The sequence below is a fragment of the Melanotaenia boesemani genome, chromosome 1 (assembly GCF_017639745.1).
Source record: "Melanotaenia boesemani isolate fMelBoe1 chromosome 1, fMelBoe1.pri, whole genome shotgun sequence".
NCBI classification, from domain to species: domain Eukaryota; kingdom Metazoa; phylum Chordata; class Actinopteri; order Atheriniformes; family Melanotaeniidae; genus Melanotaenia; species Melanotaenia boesemani.
The window spans coordinates 9,754,508-9,773,836 of NC_055682.1; the positions used below are offsets into that span (position 1 = coordinate 9,754,508).

At 35.4% G+C, this 19,329-nt stretch overlaps 1 protein-coding gene across 2 annotated transcripts in view; it reads left to right on the forward strand.

Moving 5' to 3' along the window:
* luzp2 (leucine zipper protein 2) overlaps window positions 1–19,329 on the forward strand; it is a 165,132-nt gene that overhangs the window by 103,742 nt on the left and 42,061 nt on the right. For both annotated transcript variants that reach the window (XM_041980172.1, XM_041980166.1), the window contains exons 5-6: window positions 591–653; window positions 16,087–16,149. In XM_041980172.1, the coding sequence (XP_041836106.1) occupies window positions 591–653; window positions 16,087–16,149 (126 nt within the window). The remainder of the gene's footprint in view (window positions 1–590; window positions 654–16,086; window positions 16,150–19,329) is intronic.

Below are 19,329 nucleotides of genomic sequence, written 5' to 3' on the forward strand. Positions count from 1 at the left end.
TTGCAATTTACATACTGAAGCTCCTTAAATTATAAAAAATGGAGGAATATGCTCGTCCACTCCAATGTTTGTTTTGAGAAACATTGATTTTTTCAACCACCAACTTGACCATCTTTTTTCCCTCGAAGACTCGCTTTTCTGTTTTTAACCTCAATCATAAAAACAGTCCTCCTGTTGACGTCACATATTTGAAATACCATCATATAATTCAATTTAATTTAATTTATTTATCTTCATTATTTTTTAACCTTATTCCAAACTCTCTAGTCCATGGCAGAGCTTTTTTCTTTTATCTTTTTTTTTTTTCAATCTGAGTTGCATAACAGGACTTAAACTTAAAAATGAATGTAAATCAACAAATGAAATTGAGAAAACATAAGAAATATTGTTGGTTTAAATAAACTGTGTGAAAAGAAAAGTCAAAGCAAATGTAGAAATAAATGTGTTCTGTTTTATCTTGAATCTACTATCAAGTCCCAGCTGATTTTGGTTTGAATTACTTTTGTCGTGCTCTTTCACTGATCTTAAACACACACACATACAAACAGAGCGAGACTCTCAGTTTGACTGTGTGTCTTTTCTGTCCTCAGATTAAATTTATTAAAGTGGAGATGGAGAAAAAAACCAAAATCATCAAGGATTTACAACAAGAGGTGAGTCACCAAGTACAATCTGAAGGCTGAAAAGAGTTGCAATACTGAAGTATATGTACTTGTCTGAAGCCATAGTGGTACAATTTCCAGTAAGTTAGCCCGACTCCCCCTGCCATGACCACTTTTATTTAATGATTTCTGAAATTGCCAGATGCTTCTTATCTCTTTTTTTCAGTCAAAGGCAGACATACACTGGCTTGTATTTATTATGTGAACATATCTTTGATCATGAATGGAATCATGGGTGTTTAGGCTTGTACTGGTTAAGAATTTGGTCTCCCCTAAGCTTATTACTGAGCTAAATGACATGATATGGCTGGCCATTTGGCTTTTTCTATTGAAGGATTCAATAGAACAGTTCAAATATGCCAAAAAATGCAAGGAAAATATAATTTGCCTTGAAATGCACCATGGTGATATCTTACATTTAATATGTGATTGTTTTTAAATAATTTTTACTTACATTGGTTGGATTATTCTTTATTATTTTTACCAGAGTAGGTTGTCTGTTAGCAGTGTGGCATCAAACAATAATGAATTTATCTAACTAAAACCCCTGCAGACCACTACTGTGACAAATTTCATAAAATCATGCAGCGACAGCCATTTGATTGATGGTATGGAATTTTGTAGACATGGAAGGTCTTTATTCAGTCCCTGGAGAATTTTTGTAGAAAAATACTGTTTCATTACAACACGAAAATACCCTGTTTTAAAAAGCATAACTAGGATGGACAAACAATTCAAGTGAATTCACAACAGAACAACTTTATGAAAAACAAAAACCTTCACAACCTTATGCGAGATGACCTTGAACAAATGCTGAAAATTACACTTTGCTGTTCTTTGCTTCTTTGCCAAGAATAATTTTGAACCATTCAATTCTGTTTTGGCAACATGATCAAATGCCTCAAATGAAAAACCAAACAATGGCACAATGGCATCTATTTAATCTTAACAAGCTGTTATGAAACGTACGTGCCACTGTGCAAGTTCCTGTTAATTTATGAAACAAGCATGAAAAAAAACTGAAAAACAGAAAAAACAAAGCATGATCACAAAGTAAGCATTATGTTCATCTGTGCCTTATTATTGCCTTGCTTCCTGCTAGCTAAGATTCCATATTTGTAATGTTGTAAACCTATGTGGACTGATCTTTTTTAAGGTTACACTTTGCAGCTCATTGCTGCTCTGCCAGAGATGATCTTCGTCAGATGTTCAGATCAATTTTGAGGCATCTCTAGTTAAACTCTGTTTAATTAGAATTATGTTTGAATTATTGTTTTGATTTATCCTGTAACAACAAAACCTTCTCAAACCAGTTGTCCCCACTTGTAATTTATTATAAAAAGTGCCTTGTGTTCTGCCCCTAATGTTATTTTTGAACTATGGAGAAGGAAAAAACAAAAAAAAGACATTTTGACCCAGTACCACAAACTGCAGAAAGACTGCAGTTTTCCCATCATGATTAGTTTTAGAATGTAATGCCTAATGAAAGAATGGGACTGGGTATTTGTATTTTGTGTACTTGGGTGTCCATAGCTTGATGGGTATCAAGATTTTCCTTCGAAATCTAAGAATTTAGAAAAGATTGAAAAGGCACCATATAAATTTAGACCATATTGAGTGTGAGCCACAATAACTTTGCCATGATTTTATTTTAAAATGAGCAAATACAGATCCTTTAATTTCTAAACATCTTAATTAGGGTGTAGGAGAAATTCTGAGACACTTAAGAAGAAGCCTTAAAAATTATTTAATCCTGCACATTCAGTGCAGCTTCTGTATGATTTCATGTTTTTACATGTTAAGATTGAGGCCCTCCTGCTAAGACCTCATTACCATAAGCCACCCATCAATGTACACAATAATCTCCCCCCAAAACACAGAACTGGTAAACAGCTCTGCCAACTAAAAGTCTTAAGTTAGAGTTAATAGAGCTGTAATTGAAGAGACTCAATCAATTAAAATGAATATAATTTTTATTTATTTATTTTTCCAGCTAACAAGGTAAATTTTACTGATTGAGATATTTTACATATATCATTGATATACATTATGAATAACTTTGGCCCTTAGACTGGCCCTTGTGGTACACCACACCCAAGGTTCAAACAACATGACTGATGTTCACCCAATTTCAAAAATGATTTCCTGATTTTCAGATAATTTTCCAATTTATTAAGTAAAATTTTGTGGTTTATTGTATCTAACAGATTTGTACAGAACTTGACAATAAGCTGTTGGAGATCCATTTTATTTGATCAGGTGCTGTGGTAGGGAAACACCAGATACTTGCAGGACACCAGCATTCGAGGACTGGAGTGGTGATCCCTGATGTATGGCATTGGTGGTTTCCTCAGTTAGTTCAATTAATGCTTGTGAAGTGGACTGGTTACTTTTGAATTCATAGGCAAGGCAAGGCAAGGCAAGGCAGTTTATTTGTATAGCACATTTCATGTACAGGACAATTCAAAGTGCTTTACATAAAACAAAGATATTACAGATATTTAGAATAGTAAAAGGCATCAACACATAATCAACACATAATCACAATAAAATAATAAATTACATTAAAATGATAAGTTAAAAAAAAAAAAAAAAAAAGTTAAAAAAAAAAAAAAAAATATTGAATCTATAATTTGAGTATGAAAAACTAAGTTATTAGTTTCAATAAAGTTATATAATCTGTTGTTGAATTTTTTTTTTCCAAAGTTTTGAGAATTGTGGGAGAAGATAAACAGGCCTAATTTATGAAGTGGTGCTTCTCTCCAGTGGGGTCACTTTAGCTTTTTCATTTTATTGGGCAATTGGCCCATTTGTACTGACAAACTAAATATGTATGTTAGTAACATGTTTTACTATTTTCACATTTGTACCATTAACCACTTATTGCACTTATTGACTATATAACTGATCTCCTCCATCTATGGGTGTTAAATACATTGATCTCATGATCCGTCACATCTAATGATTTCTTTCTATAGGATAGTTGATGGTTGTCACTGGATGCTAGATTTTATTGGCAAATGTGATATGACACTAAGAAAAACTTATTACAGTAATTTTCTATATTTTGTTTACATTTATAATATATTTTTCTTTAAAATTGTGCAATGACTACAAGTTCTAAAGGAGGAGGGTTTAAATTATCTATAATGATTATCAATAATAATAAACTCTGTCAACCTCTATGTGGTTCAAGCACGCACAAAAACAGCATACAATACAGAAATGATCATTCAGCAGTCTTTCCCAGGACCTGTTCAGTAAACATAGCCCTCCCTGCTGCATTTTTGTCACTAGGTCATAGTATCACGCACCCAGGTGTTGGCTTTTAAATGACTCCTGCCTTAGTTGTTTTTCACTACGTCTTAGCAGAAGTTTCAGGATCCGCCCTTTTTCCTAGCTTCCTCTCTTTGTTCCCCAAAGTAGCCCTTTTCTTAATGTAATACGTGCAAAGCTGTTTCCTGTGTTTATGGGAGCTTCTTCCTTAAGCAATTATCTGTTTGGCACTCTATAGGAATTCTAATGATTAAGCTGTTTAGTGCTTACAAATAACTTTAACAATAAGAAAGCATATAAAATAAAATATTTACAACAGAGCACACACATGTCTGTGTGTGTTCTCACTGCTGTGAACACAAAAAGCAGGCACAGCTATGACATGCTGTCATGTAAATCAGAGAAATAGCATCGGACTGTTTACTTTTTGAAAAAAAGACAAAATGTAAACTTGTTTTAGAGGAAATTTGACTTTAACTGACCATATCGATCAATTGTATCTTGCTGATACAATTGTGAAAAGGCTTAAACCACCCTTCTTGACTGGATTGAAAATTCTTTCCAATGGTGGCCAATCGGATCAGCTGACATGTTTACATGATGCATTTTTATTCTGAATGGACATTTGATCGGAACAAAAGTGATCAATGTAAACACAGCTAGTGTTTTCTTAACACTTTACCATTAACATTAAAATCAATAATATAGTAATGTCAATAGTTAAACTACCAAAACAGCAAAAGAAATTAATAATTAAATCTTTCACTTTGGCATTACACACTCAAACCAAGTGGGAAAGATGGCCCAAAAAGGTTTAATTTAAATGTTATTTAAAGTAAGTCTCTTCCAAAATGTAGAACAGGTAAATAAAGAATTAAAACGTATTTTCACGTTGCACATCATAGTAACTTATGAAAGTGTGTCACTGGGATAGTCTTACAACTGCAGTTGGATGTCAAATTATTATCAGTGATTTCATTTCAGAGCTGTTATCAGTAGTTTAGGGAGCGTGATTTTCAGGCTGACTTGGATCCTGCTGGGCTTCTTTAGGTTCTCACAGAGCATTGTAATATACCACTTTACCACACAACTAGCACAATGCTACTGATCCTGACATTTTTTAGTCTAAAATGGTGTATTATCATTGTCTTCTTCTTTTCATGCAATTTCAATGTAATTTCACTGGATAAGAGGCAGAAAAAAATGTCTCTGTGAAACTCTTACCAATTCTGAAGTAGGCAAAAAAGATGGAGACTGCATCATTTTGTGTTTTGAATGGGGAAAAGACAGCAGATGAAGCAATTAAAGTTAGAGGTTTGTTATTATCGTCTTACAAGCTGTACAACTTTTTTTTCTGTTTAGAAACATTGCTGATTGACCCCCAGTCACTCAGACAAGGGCAGTAACCATGGCAACAACCCTACAGACAGAGCAGGTAGAGCTACCGGTGTGGAAGATCCCGGAAAACACTGGAGTTAAAAAGTAAAAAGGAGATTAAATAAACTTATAAACAATTCAAAGTTTATAAAAACTGTGTACTAAAAATAAAATAAAACAATAAAACAGAGAGCCATATAAATAGGTGGTATTTTAAAATAATAGAAAAATATATGATTAAATAAGTGAAAATCAAATAAAATTCAACTATAAGCTTAGCTAAAAGATAAGTCTTGAGCCTTTTTTAAAAACAGCAACAGTCTCCGCAACCCTGAGGTTCTCTGACAGGCTGTTCAACAGTCCAGGTCCATAGTGGTGGAACGAGGCCTCGCCATATGTTTTGATTCTGACTTTGGGAACAGCTCAGAGGCCAGTACCAGAGGATCTCAGGGTCCGCGAGGTCTGACAAATAAGAAAGTGCAAGATCCTAAAAGATCCTGAAACACATGAGGAGCCAATGCAGCTATTTAAAAACTGGTGTGATGTGTTCCCGCCCTCTGGTCCTCATCCGAACTCACGCTGCAGAGTTCTGAAGTAATTGTAGGTTAGAAATAGACTTCTGGTAAAGACCAGAGAGCAGGGAATTCCAATAATTTATTCTACTATAAATAAAAGCATGTATCAGCACCGAGGTGCTGGCAGGAGAGAGAAATGGGCAGACTGGCGATGTTTTTAAGATGGTAACATTTGACATTTCTAATGTGTGAAATAATATCAAGCTCAGAGTTAAAAAGGACACCCAGATTTCCAACACACTTAGAATATTTAAAGTTTTGTAACTTTGGTAAAATGATTTATCTCTTGTTTTTAGGAGAGATAATATATATATATATATATATCCTTTAAAATTAGTTATAAGGTATATTTGAACAAATCTTAATTACAAAAAGAAGAAGAAGAAGAGGAAGAAAAATAATAAACACCATACAAAAAGCAATCAGTAGTGATTGATGAGCTGGTCTAAAACCTCCCAGACAATCACAACTGATAGAGTAACAAATTTAGAGGTGCTTCTAACTGGAAGATGAATGAATAAGACTTTGATTACCACAATAACATTTTGATTGGGGTTTAGACTTTAGCTGAGTATCAACATGTTACAGATATTTTACCTCAATGATAAAAGCAGACATATGAATGTCATTTGCATCTTATTCATATGATCTATCTTACTTTTTATGCAGAGAGCATTTGCTATCAGTTTTTGACATGTATACTTATTTCAGCCCCCAAACAGCTCTGACCTGAGCTTTCTTCATAAACATCATTGATTGTCTCTCAGATCAGGGGAAACCTAAAAAAACTTGCCTTCAGTCTGATGTGGCTTGGTATGAGTTAGTGGATTAACGGACTGCTTCCTATGCTTGGTCAGTGTCGAAAACATTTCCAGGACTAGTTACTCACTCCAGTTCCCATTATTTTATCCACACATAACCAATTTTCTCTTTGAGAATTGTAGTGGAATAAGTCACCAGAGCTTGATCTTTAAGACATGGGGACCTTTTTCAGTATGAGAGTGTTCATTCCAGTAAAGCATTTTCATCACAGGAACTTTTTCAAGAACTGGAGTCTTTCTGGGATTCAACAAATCAACTTTAAATTTAATGCAGAGCAATAACCCAAAAAGTTGTGAATCCGAGCAATGAAACGTTAATCTCTGCTCTGCCTAGAGGTAAAAATGCAAACATGCATAAACCCATTAACACTGACAGATTTTTCCAGTGAATGCAAATAAAGTGCACTTCTTCGTTTAAGTCTTTTGTTTTTTATTCTTCTTTTGAATTTGTTATATTCCTTTCTGGCCAAGTATCTGTTCAATGACAAGCATTAAACCAAGAAATCATGTGATTGAGGTACAGATTTCTCCTTCAAGCATGAGCAACCATTCATTAACTTCATCACCTGCCAGCTCTGCCACATTTTCTGCTGTGCCAAATTTCATCTGCTTGGTTTAGGTGTATACATTCAGACCTCTAGTCCCAGTTAGTTTCCGGCCAGTGGCTCTTAGAGGATACCCTTTCATGCATCACTGAATCTCGCTCGCCATAGTTAATGAGGGAAGCAGCTTTCCTGTCACATGATGGGACTTACAGAAAGATTAAAAGGAGTCAATTTATGCAAGGATGGAAGTATATAGATCCTGTCACAGATTTTCTCCAAAATGGGAGCGTATTGATGTCATATGGATGGGGTTAGGGACTGAAAAAGTTACATTAAAGATTACATTATTAGATGGGTTTTAGAAGTTAAGAGTGACATACTGTTTATGGTTTGCTTATTTTGGGGTTTTGGCGCCTTTCCTGATGCTAGCTTGAAATATCCAAATGGAGAACCAGTGTAGCTGCCTCCCGCTGCTAAATAATAAGAGCAGTGGCAGAATAACTTTAGGAAGAAGACAAAAGCCTTCGTAAATTTCTGCAGGCATATTCATGGAGGAGAAATACAGAAAGGAATTCTAAATCCAAAAGCAGGGGAGGGAGTTCTTTGTTCCACTGTTCAAATCAGTAACTTCTGGTTTTATTCAAATTTGTGCGCATATAACAAAAAGTCATTTGTCGTTTGCTGTTTGCCTTTGTTACCAGGGCTACAGCTCTGTAAAGTTATTTCAAAGCTATATTAAAACCTTAAGTATATTTTTAATTTTTAATTTTCAGCCAAGAAGAAGAAGAAAAAAAAAGAAGAGATGTGAAATATTAAACAGAAGATTAGTGGAAAAGTCTACAGGATGTTGACCTCAGTTTACAGTGACGATAATGCTTGTAGTGGATTGAAATACGATGTGTTTTTATAGCCAAGAGTTAGTTTGCAAACTTTATTGTCTGTAGCAGAAGCTGCTCTGATAAGTCAGAGACTTTTTTAGGCAATGCTCTGTGTCAGTTTTTTATCAGCAGGGCCAGTTATGCAACAGATGACGTCAAAATGAGCAACTTTGTGATCTTCTTCACTCTCTAATGCTGTGCTGTTGTCTTTTTTAATTAGAAGTGATAAGCCACAGTTTGCATATTTGCAGAGATGGTTAGAGCTGATTAAAACCCTTTGTGAGGACTGTTTCTCAGCAGTGAGTATACATGCATGGAGGAAACAACATTTTTTTTTAAATGAAAAGAGGGGAGAGAATAAATAAAATCAAAGTACAGTAACATAGCTTGTTAGTGATGAAATCTGGATTGGCAGGTAAACCTTAAAGCACATCATGTGGGATCAGTATCTCTTACTAACAGGAGGGCATTTTCCCTCTGGGACCTTGGGGGCGACTTGTATTGAATCTGCTTTTCCTCCCCAACACTGCCAGAATGCTGCAATATGCAAAAAGAGAAATTGTAGTTACCATCTGTGAAACCACCAACGCAGCTATTTTACTTTAGTTACAAATAATATTTTTTCACTTTAAAAACTCTAAATATCATCCATGTAATTGTAATTCTTTGTCACGCTGTACGAAGGCTGTTCTTTTCACAACCTGCTTAAATTCACAATATCTCCTTGCTTGGCAGCGCTGACTGCGTTGTCTCTATATGTTTTGTTTTTAAGTTCTATAAACTTTTCACAGATTTAGATTTTTTAAATCAAAGTCATTGTTACTGTAACACAGAAAATTTAAATATCAAACTCTTGGTTACATGTGGTTATTTATCATCACAATTTAAATGTTTATACCTCTTAATCCCTTATACCTCAGTTAAAGGCTGCTAAAATTAGATATGCCCTTTATAATTTAAGCACCTATGACGTATTTATTATTATTAGTATTATTATTATTATTACAATTGGGTACAACATATAATACAGTTTAACCACAGAGTGGGCATCTTTCTGCTTTTGTCCTTCGATCACTACTTTAGTATCTACTGAGATGTGTCTTTAGATGTCCCCCTCTAATGTAGGAACATTGGAACTAGTGCAAAACCAAATTTTAGTAACTTGTTTACGACAGGTGCTGGCGGACTCCATGCATCCAGAGGGCTAGTGTCATGCTGTCACTAAGCAGCTTCATTTTATTCCTCTCAGTCAGCCTTGGATATTGATTTCTGGCCTTCAGCTTCCAGATAAGTGACCAGTATTCTTTGGTATTCAGCTGTGACATCATAGTCACCAGTCTAGTCTGTTTTGTATAGAAATGCACTGAAGTGCGTCATGAAAGATGAAGGCTGTGACTGCAGATTTTACTTTGAGATACTCGGAAGATTTCATTTTATATATATATTTTTTTTTACTTTATTGTAGCTAAAGGCTGTTTTAACAAACACTGTGCCTTCACAGGCTGTTCAATTTCAAACTGTCTTGACACCATGAGAGGGTGTCAAGACATCAGAAACTATACCTATAACTTATTTTAAAAAAGAAGCTCTTGAAAAGTATTGCAAGTAATCCAATATTTTTCTGATGCAACGGAGCTCCTGTTATTAGAATAATATGTGTGCCATGCTATTTCTGCTTGATTACAAGAAAGATTAGTGTGATCAAATAACATAATAATAATATAAAAATAGCATAAGATAGGTTAAAGCTACATCATTATAGTGTTGTAAGTAATTTGCTTGACAGTTTTTATTTTATTTTATTTTATTTTGTCTTTTTTTTTCTGCAGTCGATAATAATAATGGCTCAGTGAAAAGTGTTACCTTTCGTGTTGTGTCACACATCAGAGTGCTGCTTTGCCTCCTCCATATGGAGAATTCTCACTTTCTTTGCTGTCAAGTCCTTCCCCTACAAGAATTTCTGTAAATTCATCTCTATTAATTATGTGAATCATGTAATCCCATCAAGTATACAAAAACTCTTCCCTCAGCCGCCACCCATCTCCCCCAGTTTGGGTGGGTGACTTTTTATCTCGAGCTCGGGTCCTCGTCCAGAGGCCTGGGAGCTTGAGGTCCTGTGCAGTATCTTAGCTGTTCCTAGCATTGTGCTCTTCTGGGCTGATTAAAATAGCAGTCAGGTCGGTGGGTAAGTTCACCAATGGGCAGCAGCTCTATTATTACTCTCACTGCAATTCAAATGTTCACAAAATTCTTGCTACTTCACATGGAATACCTCAGATCTTCTTTGAAGCAGCAACACTCGACAGGAAATACCAGCGAGGATCAAGAGGGTTCATCTTCTCTCATGTCTTCAAACAGCCGGAAGTCTTGCCCCACGTCCCACACCACGGCTCATCAGCTATGAGATGTACAGAAAGACAATCTGTAGGATGTGGACAATGTTTCCATCAGAATGGTTTAATTGATTGGGTGAGAAATTGAAAACAAATTAAAATTATGCTTCTATGTTTGCCTTAATCCATTATACCCTTTATTTTGCTCTTTTACATTTATCAAGTAAAATAAAGGGAAGTTTATTTTTACGGAAAAAATTTTTTTTCCAAGTTTTCAATACACAGATGAATTTTCTCATTTGTATAATCCTTCCCTGTGACTTTTAGAGTCCGTAAGAAACTGCCAAGTTCAAGTTCAAGTCAAGCAGCAAAACATCGTGTAAGACGCCTGGGGTTACGTCATATTTAGTAGTTTATCCACACTAAACATTTACTTTGGTGATTCCTATTATTTATATTGGATGAGTTCCTCAGCTTTGTAGCAACTTGTTTTGGCCTGAGCTCAATTTTCTGTGTCTTATTGTGTCTTATTTCACATGTTATGAGTGAGTCTGGACTGTACTGACAGATTGTAGTTGGTTATGTTTAAAATCTGTTCATTACGGCAGAGTAGACAAGTTTTGCCTTGTCTGACAGAGCAATGTTTTTACGTCACTATAGCCATGCATATTAAAGACTAAAAGAAACTCCAGAGAACAAGGAGAAATAAAAATCTATCAAACAGAAAGATTGTTAAAGTTACTAAAATACATTAATTTCAGTTAAGATGGAAAAAAGTGGTAAAAGTCCCCCAAAGATTAATTGATTATTATTATTATTGTTGTTTTCACAGCTGATTTGACCGTACATAAAGACAGTTTGTGTCTCTTCTCTTTTCTGCTTTATCATTAGACCTTTTTGGGATTCTCGGGAAAAAAAAGGGATGATCCCAAAACTAATAGTGTTATTAATCAGCATACAGAACTCTGACCTAAGAAGCACATGCAACATTTTCAGCTTTTGATGTTTATCAGGCTCTGGTGTATAAATAATTCCACTTCCAATACTTGCTATTAAATATTTGACAGTAGATCATTTTGAAAATGAAACATAACAGCATGTGAAACATAAATGGAAATGCATGGCAAAGAGGTTTCATAGAGTCAGTTCCATTATCCCCGTGTGGTCTTCGGTCTTTGATAATGATTTGACACAGACATTTGGCTCCATTTACAATATTGTTGAGTAACAACTATAAATCAAAGTTTGGAAATAAATTTAAAGCACTTAGTGAAAGAATTAGTCAGCGTGAATAATAAAAAAAAAGAGAACAAAACATCAAATATATTGAGATGTGTGTTGGTGAAAATAGAAAAAAAATGCATATAAATCAGGCACAGATGGTGGTTTAACATAAAGATTAACAAATTAACACAAGTTGTTCAAGGAGTTTTCAATGTGTTTGTAATAGTCCCACAATATCAGACTATATATATATATATATATATATATATATATATATATATATACACAATCTAAGTTTTCTGACCACAGTGTTCCAATAAGGGATATTTGTTGTATGACATACCCAAAGAAAATCATCTCTTTATTTCATGAAGATGTTTTTGGCATCACTAGTTTATGTCTAGTTTATGAATATTGCCCCAGACCACTTCAGAATTCACTGCTTCCCTAATTCTTAAAGCTGTCTCCTTTAGAGTGGATCAGCTAGAAGACATGCTAATACCTGGTGGAAACTGGGCCTAAAACCCTTTGTTCCAGCAAAATAATCTGTCCTGCTGTCACATTTTTCAACACAGAAAGGCATTAAGTAATCTAAAGTGACATTGTGTTTATGATTCTAAAATGTTTAGTAAAAACTATGCTGAAACCAGAAAAGCATCTTTTCAGTCAGCGAGTGCTTATAATAAAGAGCCTAATTAACACCTCCACTAGAAATAAATACAGCCTTTTTTGTTTATTTGGCACTGTTCAGAGCAGCCTTTAATCGATAAATAATGATTTTCACATAACATGCAAACTCATAGAGCACTGATGCATCTTTTTTTTTTTTGTTATTTTTTGTTTTTTGTTTTTTTTTTTGTTTGTTTTTTTGCATTACCTTTGTATTGACCATGAATCACTTTGGCCACTTAGGCAGGCAAGTGTGATGAAGACAGTACCTTGCTTTTAGCACTTGTGTGTTAGTTTCAAGCAGTGTGCATGTGTAGAGTACAGATAAAAAAAAGTTAATACGAATGGCAAGGTGGTTTTCATAGTTATTCAACTTTTTTTTTTTGTTAGATTTTTTTTTTTTTTTTTACCTATATTGCAGTGCGTTATATATATAACTCTCAGCGTTCTTGGTGTAAATGAAAGAACAACTTGACTGATTTTTTTTTTTTTTTTTAAAAGAGGGGGTGTTGAGTAGTGCGAAAGCTGACCTAGATGAACAGCACATATCAACACTCAGGCACTGCCAGCATGTCATCACTTTATAATGTGTGAAAGTAACTGGTGAGTTCACTTGAACACTTGAATGGACATTTTTCAGTGACGATGTCCTTCAGATTTTTAGCAACTCCTTTGTTATATTTCTGAATACTATTAAAAATGCATGCATACTCACTTGTGTGCACACACACAAACATCCCCACCACGCACTAAGAATCCACCTCTCACACACCCTGGCACCAACTGGTCCTCCAGACCCCACCTCCCTCTCACCCCATCCTGCCCACCAAACCATGTTTAAAAGCTACTCTGGGCGTGGTGTTTAGTTCATCTAGCACAGACACTCTGCTCCACAGCGTCTGTTTCTCCTCATAGACAGAGGCTACTGCCTTTTTTCAGCCTTAGCATCTCCCTGACCACTTTCCCATTTACCTACTGTACAGAGAGGCAAGAGCTCACATAATGTTAAAAAATAAAATAAAATTTTGGTGTGTGGAACACACGCTTTATACAAAGAAAATTTGACACACATTTTACAATTTCACTATGGGGATGAAGTCTTTTTCATTTAAATATTGATGACACCGTGATGGCAAGTTAACTAATCAACTAATCGATTAATCAGTTTAAATTAACCTGACTAGTGAACTTCAACAGTTACTTAGAGTGGAAAAAATAACACAGAATGAAAAAAAAATGTAATTTCTCTGCGTGACTTGTAGTCACAATATGACTAACAATTAAAAGAAAGCAAAGATCCATAGACAAAATGAGTTGAGCTTCCCCGAATGCTCAGCTATGATAAGGTTTGAGCAACATGATCTTGAAAAAATGCTTTCAGGTCCAGAGGGTGACAATGCTGTAAGAGTAACACATAATGACATATACAGCTCAGTGTGTCTAATTTTGCATAATGCATTGCGACATAAAAGCTCCAAAGGATCTTATTTTCACTCTGAGCATGTCCTAGGGCTAAGCGACGTCACATTTTATGATGGCTGCCAGTTCCACATGTCCTCAAATGGTGGTCCCTCTGTAGGGATGAGAGGAGGTGCAACAGCATGGAATTCATGCTTGGCCAGTTTTGCCTCAGTGATTCACAAAACAGCTGCCATCACATCTCAGTACATCTTCCCAGTGTGTATGTACTGATTATATGAAGAATACAGTGCACCGCACAGGTGTGGGTGTGAGAAATGAATTGCAAAGAAAAAAACTCTAAAATGTAGGAAGACTATTTCCTTTAAACCAAGTGTAACTTTTTGTTGCATCAGCATATATATATATATATATATATATATGTGTGTATATATATATATATATATACACACATATATATGTGTGTATATGTATATATATATATATATATATGTGTGTGTATATGTATATATATATATATATATATATATGTATATGTTCTGGTGGATGAGTTTGAATTGTGTCCTTGACTGGTAATTACCTTTTTAATAAACTCATTTAAAACTCTAAATGCAATGCCGAGAACTAGGATAGATACATCCATAAAAGCCAATATAATGGCTGTGTGTACGACATTTGCTTTCTTAAACAGGCAACACACTATTTGGTTGTCATGACAATACCTTTTTAACACATTTTAACCCATACAAGCCCAACATGACATATATGTTACATACAGTTTTTGAGACATTTTGCTTCAATTTATGGTATAAACTTTGCTGAAAATCCTGTTAAACCCAGTCTGATACTTGTCTTCTGCCCCCTAATAGATACCCAGAAACAGAAAACCACATTATAATAATTATATAATAATAATAATTTTTTATTCATCACATGGTAGTAAATGGTAGATATCCCTCCCAAAAATGTTTTTAATATTTTTCTTACATTTTGTTAAAGAGCCAAAGAAAGACCTCATATTAAAAAAATTGACTTTATTTACCATTTTTTCATGGGTCGGGTCTTAATGGGTTAAGCTCATGTTAACGTTTTAATTTTTTTTCTTTTTTTTTTTTTTTGCTTGTTTTGTAGAGCGTCTTGAACGTTGTATTTATTAATTTAAATACAAGATTCACACATGCAGCCCACTCCATCAGGTTTTTACCTTAAGTTTAGTTTTTTGGATGGCTTGCTATCTTTGCTGTGATTTAAACTTGGCCTCCTGCATCAGGGACTGAATAAGTTTCTCATAACTGCACTCACTGGAAGCAGGCCAACTTTAGTGCTTTTACACCTTAGTGAAGCTTCTGTCATGGTTGGTTGTGCCATTTTATTGGGTCATCTTGAGCTCTGGATGTGTACTTTGGGTTTAGCATTAAGCTGCTTCAGGAGCACTCATGATAACAGATCACTGCCAATTACAATGGGAAATTCCCTCCCTCACAAATGGTCTTATCACATTCAGTCCTCTTCTGCCTTAACATGCTCTCTCTTGGCTGTGCCCTTTGCAGATTTTCTTTGAACATTAGAAGAAATATACTCGGACTAAATTCAGAGAAAAAAAAAAAAACTTTAGTGTGATGTATAGCAGCAAGCCTATGGCAGTGAATAGTTGTGTTGGGTTCTTCTGTGACCTTCTTTTAAGTTAAAGGGTTTTTACTTGTCTAAAAGCAGCTCGGCTATGATTTAGTTCTGAGGTTAGATAATTACAAAAGTAAGGAGAGTCACATTTTTTTCATTTAGTTAAATTGTTTTCGTTACAAAGAAATTGTATCTTATTTTGAAATCTGGAAATGATAATTAATGTTCCAAAACACATTAAATATAAATTTATGTAACACACTTAACTGTACTCAAAATCACTTCCATGTCTCCAGATCATGTATAAAAATTAAAACAAGGATTAGCAACAAACAACCCACTGTGACCTACAGATTGGCATATTTCCACTCCCCACCTGTCATATTAGTGCTTCACTAACCACCCTTAAAGTTCTGTTGTCCTGCTTTGAACTACATTTTTGTCACTTCAGGAGGCCTATGAGCCTGAGTGAACCCTCAGACAGGACGCATGAGACTGCTCCTCAGTCTTGTCTGAAATTGAGAGGCAACCAAGCACTTGCAGCCAAGGCTCTTATGCAGCCAAATGTGCTGTTGGAGAAACTAAAGCCGTGCTGAGTCAATAGAGCTTTTTATGAAAGAAAAAAAAATGCTAGAGGAACATTAGTACCAGCCAGACAAAAGCCTTTCTGTCCTTTCTCTTTTCCAGAACAAGAGCTTGAAAAACAAGTTGCTCTCGGGAAACAAACTTTGTGATGCCTACGCTGAGGAGGTAAGGATTTTCAGTTTGTACCGTTTGTTTAATCACATTACTATCTAATTGTTTGCTGCCCGTTGAAAACATACAAGTCCCTTTTTTCTTTTATGAGAGCAGTGTTAACATATTATGTCTCACAAGTGAAATGTGGTTACTTCCATCTGTTTGAAGCAATAATTTACAGTCATTTAGTAGTTGTTGTAGTAGTAGTAGTTGTAGTGTATCCTTGTTTGACTCACTACTATATAGTGCACTTATATGTTATTGTAAGAAAGTAACAGAGTTTTTTATTATTATTAAAGCAGTTAGTTTACTGAACAAAAATGCTAGGGTCTAAGGTTTCACTCTTTAACTCTCACTTTGTTATGAAACATAATCCATTTTGGAATCAACACTATCAGACCCTGAAGCAAGCACCAATCATAACACATCCCCAACCATTCTTTATGCTTGTTCTGGGGTTGTTTTCTTAACAAAGATCAGAACTTTTCAGAACCAAACATGTGTACTTTCTTAGTCTACTTAGCATGTTGTTTTAACAAGCCTGATGTTTGTGCTCATGAAGATTTACAGTTTTGCCACAATCTTCTTCCCAGTGAGCAAAGGCTTTCTCTTACCAAGCTTTCCTTGCAAAGCAAACATGAGCAGACTGTTAGTTGACACTTACACCAGAAGAAATTACCTGAAGATCTTCTGATGAAATTATGTGGTTGTTTGTGCATCCTATTGCCTGCTTTTGGGATAAATTTGCCACTCCCGGATGGATTGATAAGCTGTGCCACCTCAGTCAATTGAAAGAAGACTGTAAGAAATTAATCACATTATTTGAAATCACTTAAATCTCTTGGCATGTAGAGCTTTTAAATCTGAAAACAACACCTGTGTTGTTTAGCAAGTCACGAATCCCCCGATTCTTCTTTCATGGATTTGAAAGTTTCAGTCTGGAAATTTTCAATGTGACCCATTTGTTTTAAATGTTATTATCGTGACAACTGCAAAAGAACAGCTCTGCAACTCAAGTGAGTATAGTTGTTTTTAATAACCATACTTGCTTGGTTACATATGTTAAAACAGTAATCTATTTCCAGAGGACTTGAGCTTTGATATGAATCAGAAGAGTGAGAGAAGAAATAAGTCACGTTTTTTGTTATATTATTTACTATTATTTAAGCTATATATATATGTATATATATATATATATATATATATATATATATATATATATATATATATATATATATATAGTCATAAAGCTGCTGCTATATAATGAAAGTCTTACAAAATCTAAGCTAAAAAAATTCATGCTTGCCTTTGTTCCTTATGGAGTACAGACAGGCACTCGTGCTGTCTTGGTTTTGGCTGTCCATTTCATTTCAGACTAACAGACAGCCTTTTGATGGCTGTGCAGTACAATCCGAGGAACTGTGGTTGCACTAAGAGCAGCTTGGAGTGCATTTCGTTTGTCACTTTTCCTCTTTTTCTGCTTCAACTGTGCTGCCAATTGCTACCGTCAGCACTGTCCACCAGGTTCACATGCTTATTGAAGCCTTGAGCTTTGAACTGCTACTTTTACCTTCCTGCTGACCAAAGCTCATGCCGTAATTTAGCCGTGAAGGTCCTTACAAGGCAGTTAGTCTGGCAGGCATCCTGATGTCATGCTCAAGTCAGTACGACATGTGTTGTGTAATCATAGGCTTTATAGCAATGCAGTCACACAGTCTGTAACCCCAAGCTTGTCTACAGCATGTGGAATAACACAGTGTAGAGCTGTGACACAGTTTGATAGAAAGATGACAACCTTGGTGTGCTGGGTGGTTTCTACTGAAAGACCCTGGGCTATTTTAAGGATGCACGAAAGCTTCCACAATGACAGCTGAGGCTTGTGGGATTAATGCTTCAGTTGATACTAACAAGGTTTTTGCTTGCACCAACTAGTAATTTTCTGGACTAGATTAACAATAATGAGGCTTTGTAGGGATAAGTGTTGAAAATGTTTTTTGTCTCTGTAATTAAAAAAAGCCTTCTTAGGAAAGTAACTAATGCCCTTGAGCAATTTCAGTAGCCACTATATCCACTTTATATGCTGTTGAGGGAGGATGGTGAATCGATTCTTAGTCAGTGGCATTGGGTGGCAGGTGGGTACCCAGAAAAAACCTTCAGAGAGAGAATATAAAACCTTTCAAAAGGAGGTACAATCAGCTTTAACTCAAAACTTCATTGCTGTGAAGCAACAGTGTTAACAAAACTATCACTGTGTTTTCAAATTACTATCTTCTTAAGTTTCTTTTCAGTCAGTGTAGTAGATCAGTGTAGGTTCTGCTTGATGCTGGTGAGTTAAGCCCAGTACACGGTCATGAACAACACTCCACAGCAATGCAAGTTAAAGAGGCCATAAAGTTAAGTTCTGCCCACATACCAATATAACAGCTTGTATCAGTGCCAACCCACATCAGCTCATTTATCAACTGACTCTCCTTCACGCATTCAAGTGGCAAATCTCATACATAGTGCACCATTTGTGTTACTTTAGCATGCCTTTACTGCAAGCTGCTTTGCAAGCACCCTCCACCCCATTCCACCTTTTCAGTGTCAGACTTAATTAATGTCAGGACTGCTGTCACTGACATTGCTCTGTTCTTTACTCTGAGGGTCTTTGCTGCTGCCTTTCATGACTCAGATGTCCCCTGCATGCTCCTGAAAAGCAGGGAGATCTTAGAACAGAGTCATGCAGTCAAACATAAATGGATATGAATTGCTACTTTCGTCCAGACCATCTTAACAGTCATTTTGATTGAAATGGTCCGACAGTGGGTTTTATTACTATATGGTTTATATCTGAGCTTTTATGTTAAAATGCATTAGCTTTCCATCAGTGTTCTTAATTAATTGGCCAGTGCTCCAGAATGTTAAAACCCTTTACATATTGTATATATGCCACATGGTCACTGTGCCTGAATTACAAACTTTGAATAGAATTAAGTCATTTGGGGGCATGAATAATTAATTTGAGGTAATGCATCATGATTAACATAAGAAATAGAACAACTATGAAATTCACTGCTGTCTTGAACAGCATCAGCAGTGATGAACTAATCTGTGAATTGAACACTTACATGACCACACAGCTCCAAAGCTCACAATAAGAATTTACTGTTTGGGAGGTTTTGATGTTGAGGAGCTACCCAGAAATCTGCT